Below are 3,228 nucleotides of genomic sequence, written 5' to 3'. Positions count from 1 at the left end.
CCGGCCAAGTTCTAGCCCCGGGTCGGCCGGGTCCCGGGTCAACCTGCAGGGCCGGGTCGGATTTTAAAACTATAATTAAAATATCTCAGTTCATTTCATCTGTTAATCATGACAATGTTAACAACTGAACACGTAAACTTTACCGGAATCTATTGTCGGAATAATACTGCCACCATATTTTGATGTGATCAAATGAAAAGGATATTTTTAATCTACATTGATTAAATTATTTATTAATTTTATTTAAAATTAACAAAGTATATAATTAATTTTAAGAGCATGATTTGTTTCATAAATTGCTATAAATTTATATAATTGTTAATTTTAATTAATCAAAATACATGTAGTTAGTCCAAAAATATATATTAGTAAAAAAATATTAATATAGCTAGTAATTAGCGTGATAAAAAAGAGATAATATAAACTAAATTAAAAATAATAACAACAATAATATTAAAATTGAGGAACACACTATATACATACATGCATGTAGATTAATGAAATGAAATGGGTTCAATTATCAAGGACGAGATTCTATTCTTGGATCTGCTATCTGGTGCTCCATGTCCATCTCCATGTTGGTATGTGCACTGGGCAATCCTAGCCAGATTAATTACTGTTGCTACAAAGCTTCTAGCAAAAGGAGTTTCGTTATCAATTTGACATTTGTTCATGCTCCTCCATGCCTTTTGAATCAGTTTCTTTATATGTTTGCGTGCCTCAGCCTCAGAAGCACCGGTTTCGTACATGTAGCAAGAGATTGAATTAGCTGTTTCCCCTCTGGCTATCTCTGCCTGAAAAATTAACCAAAGCAAGAATGTTAATTAGTACAATGTGTAAATTTCTTGAGCAAATCTTGGTAGTAGAATCTAATATTCATATATAGCACGTACTGATGAAGTGGCTAAATCATTATAGAGTCGAAAAATAACGGATGGCCATCTGAGTAATTCATCGTAGTTTACTAAGTAATCAAGAGTTTGCTTGGAGATGTTTTCTCCCAAAAGAAAATAGGCCTGGATGAGGATGACAGTTCCTGATATCGATCGCCATGCATTTTCAAGATATTCTTCAAATGATGGTGTGATATTGTTGTAGCTCCATTTTGCTTCTTGCAAGAATGCTTTGCATAAATCAGCCCACTGTAATAGAACTTGTATAATTGTGACTTCGGTGGATAAAGTATATAAAGGTTATCACTATCAGGACATAAACCATTAAATTAGATGAACATACTGCTTTGGTTAGATAAGGAATGACATCTTCTCCTTGTTCTTTAAGGTGGTCATATGCCATTTCATTAACTGTGTTGAAAAGGGCTAAGAAGCATAACTTCATATAGTCTGGAAGATTCCTCACAGCACTGACATCCCACCTGATGAAAAACAATTGGGATTTTTCAACAATATCTTTAGGGATCAGGAAAAAAAAAAAATTATGATTGTTGATTTATTATACTGCCAATACAAACCTTTCAACAGCCTCTGTGAAAACTTCCAATTCATCCAAAGCACCATAAACATCATAGACATCATCTATAGTGGTTATGAATGATGTCACTTTTGTTAGTCCTTTGCGACATGAGCAAAATTCAGGTTCAAAGGCCATTCCAACAGTCCAAAAAAAGCACTCCATTAGTCTGTCTCTGCTAAATCTGAGCTTGTTCTTCAAGCCCAGGTCATGCCACCACCTTGATCATCGACACCAGGGAGGTCAATTATAAAACCAACACTGAAGCCTAGCTTGATTTCCTAATTGGTAAGTTAATCATACGTACCTTGACATGGCTTGGAGATCTCTTTGCAAGACTGATTGAACCATGTTGAAATTCAACTTGGAAAGTTGGAGTAGCGTGGGATTCGCATCTTCCCTCTTACCGTATGATTCAATATGCCATCGAGCTTCTAACATGATCATCTTGTGATGCAATGGTACCTCCAGAGCATGACTGATTCTTTCAGCAGTTATAGAGTCTGAGTTTCCTAGATGGTTTCTTAAGTATATGCTTGTCTGTTTATTCGCTTTATCTAAAATTTCTTCTCCTTCACAGGCAAGATGTGAAGCTTCATACAAACTAAGCATTCCTTCGATATCGTTGTGAAGGTAGGCCATGAAATTGCCTTGATCATCTGTAAAGCCGTCAAAAATATCTGTAGATCACATAAACAACATGGTTAATCAAATCACGGCGCATGGTCCTTGTGAACATGTGAAAAAAAACATATGGACCCTGTACGTTGTTGAAAAAAATTGGCTTTTAGATATGGTTTTCATAACGTGCCTTGAGAAATCTCATAACCATGTTGTCTCAGTAGCCTGAAGCAAAGAGCAGTCGCACGGAGAGATTTCTCTGTTTCAAAGTAACTTTGTTCTGAAGAAGAAATTCTATCAAGTTTTCTCTTTATGTCTTTTTCAAACCGATGCCCCAAGCCTAACCGTTGAATGTCATCAATCATTTCAAGCATGGTTAACATCTTCATGTCTCCACTGTGAATCATGCACCTCACCTCCTCTTCTAGCTCCATCGCCTTGTCTTTGTATATTTTGTCCTACAATATGGATATTTCACACCATGCTTCATATATATATGAGAAACAAAAAGCTAAAAATAATATAGCATGTGCTTACTGCATTATCATTCTTTAAAGACTGCAAGAAATCGCAGCTCCAAGTTGTTGGTTGGTAATTGGCCAATCGTCTCTTGCTAACTTCATGGGATTCTTTCAAGCTTACTGAACAAGTGAACTGCAAGTTAATGCAAGTTCTATGAGCTGCTCTTGGCAGAGGATGCCTCGGCATATCTTTCCGATTCATGGAGTTCACGCTAGGTAAGCTGGTAAAGAGACAAAGTGCCATTGCAAAGAGGCTAGAAATCAGGCTGTTGTGCTAACTTGGTCCCAAAGATGCCTCAGGCAACCTTGCTCCGATGAATACTTGTTCAAGTGAATTAAGGTCTATATATATGCAGACCTTCAGATAATTATTGCTTGTATGATTGTTCTTGTGGAATAGTTTTATAACTTCATACTGCAGTGAGTGGAAACTTCAGTTTAATGCACGTTTTTTTTGTTAATTTCTAATTTTTAAAACATAAAAAACCCAAAAATTAAATGTCGAATTTTATTCAAAGTCAAATAAAATGGTTTTCGAAAGTGACGATGGTTTTTTTTTTTTTTCATGGGAAGATTCCTTGGTCCTGAACTAACTAGGAGTCCAAAAATTATAAAA

The 3,228-nt window shown here is 35.8% G+C and overlaps 1 protein-coding gene across 1 annotated transcript; it reads right to left on the bottom strand.

Annotated features, from left to right (window-relative positions):
- Positions 1 to 395: 395 nt before the first annotated feature.
- LOC105110039 (probable terpene synthase 12) lies at positions 396 to 2,977 on the bottom strand. Its single transcript, XM_011004941.1, has 7 exons — positions 2,629 to 2,977; positions 2,282 to 2,549; positions 1,778 to 2,150; positions 1,472 to 1,690; positions 1,237 to 1,375; positions 894 to 1,142; positions 396 to 794 (listed from the first exon to the last, which is right to left on the bottom strand). The coding sequence occupies exons 1-7, from the start codon at positions 2,854 to 2,856 to the stop codon at positions 495 to 497; spliced, it is 1,776 nt and encodes a 591-aa protein (XP_011003243.1). The 5' UTR covers positions 2,857 to 2,977; the 3' UTR covers positions 396 to 494.
- Positions 2,978 to 3,228: the final 251 nt, after the last annotated feature.

Source organism: Populus euphratica, unplaced genomic scaffold, assembly GCF_000495115.2.
Source record: "Populus euphratica unplaced genomic scaffold, PopEup_1.0 scaffold431.1, whole genome shotgun sequence".
NCBI lineage: Eukaryota > Viridiplantae > Streptophyta > Magnoliopsida > Malpighiales > Salicaceae > Populus > Populus euphratica.
This window is presented reverse-complemented; position numbering and strand designations above follow the sequence as displayed.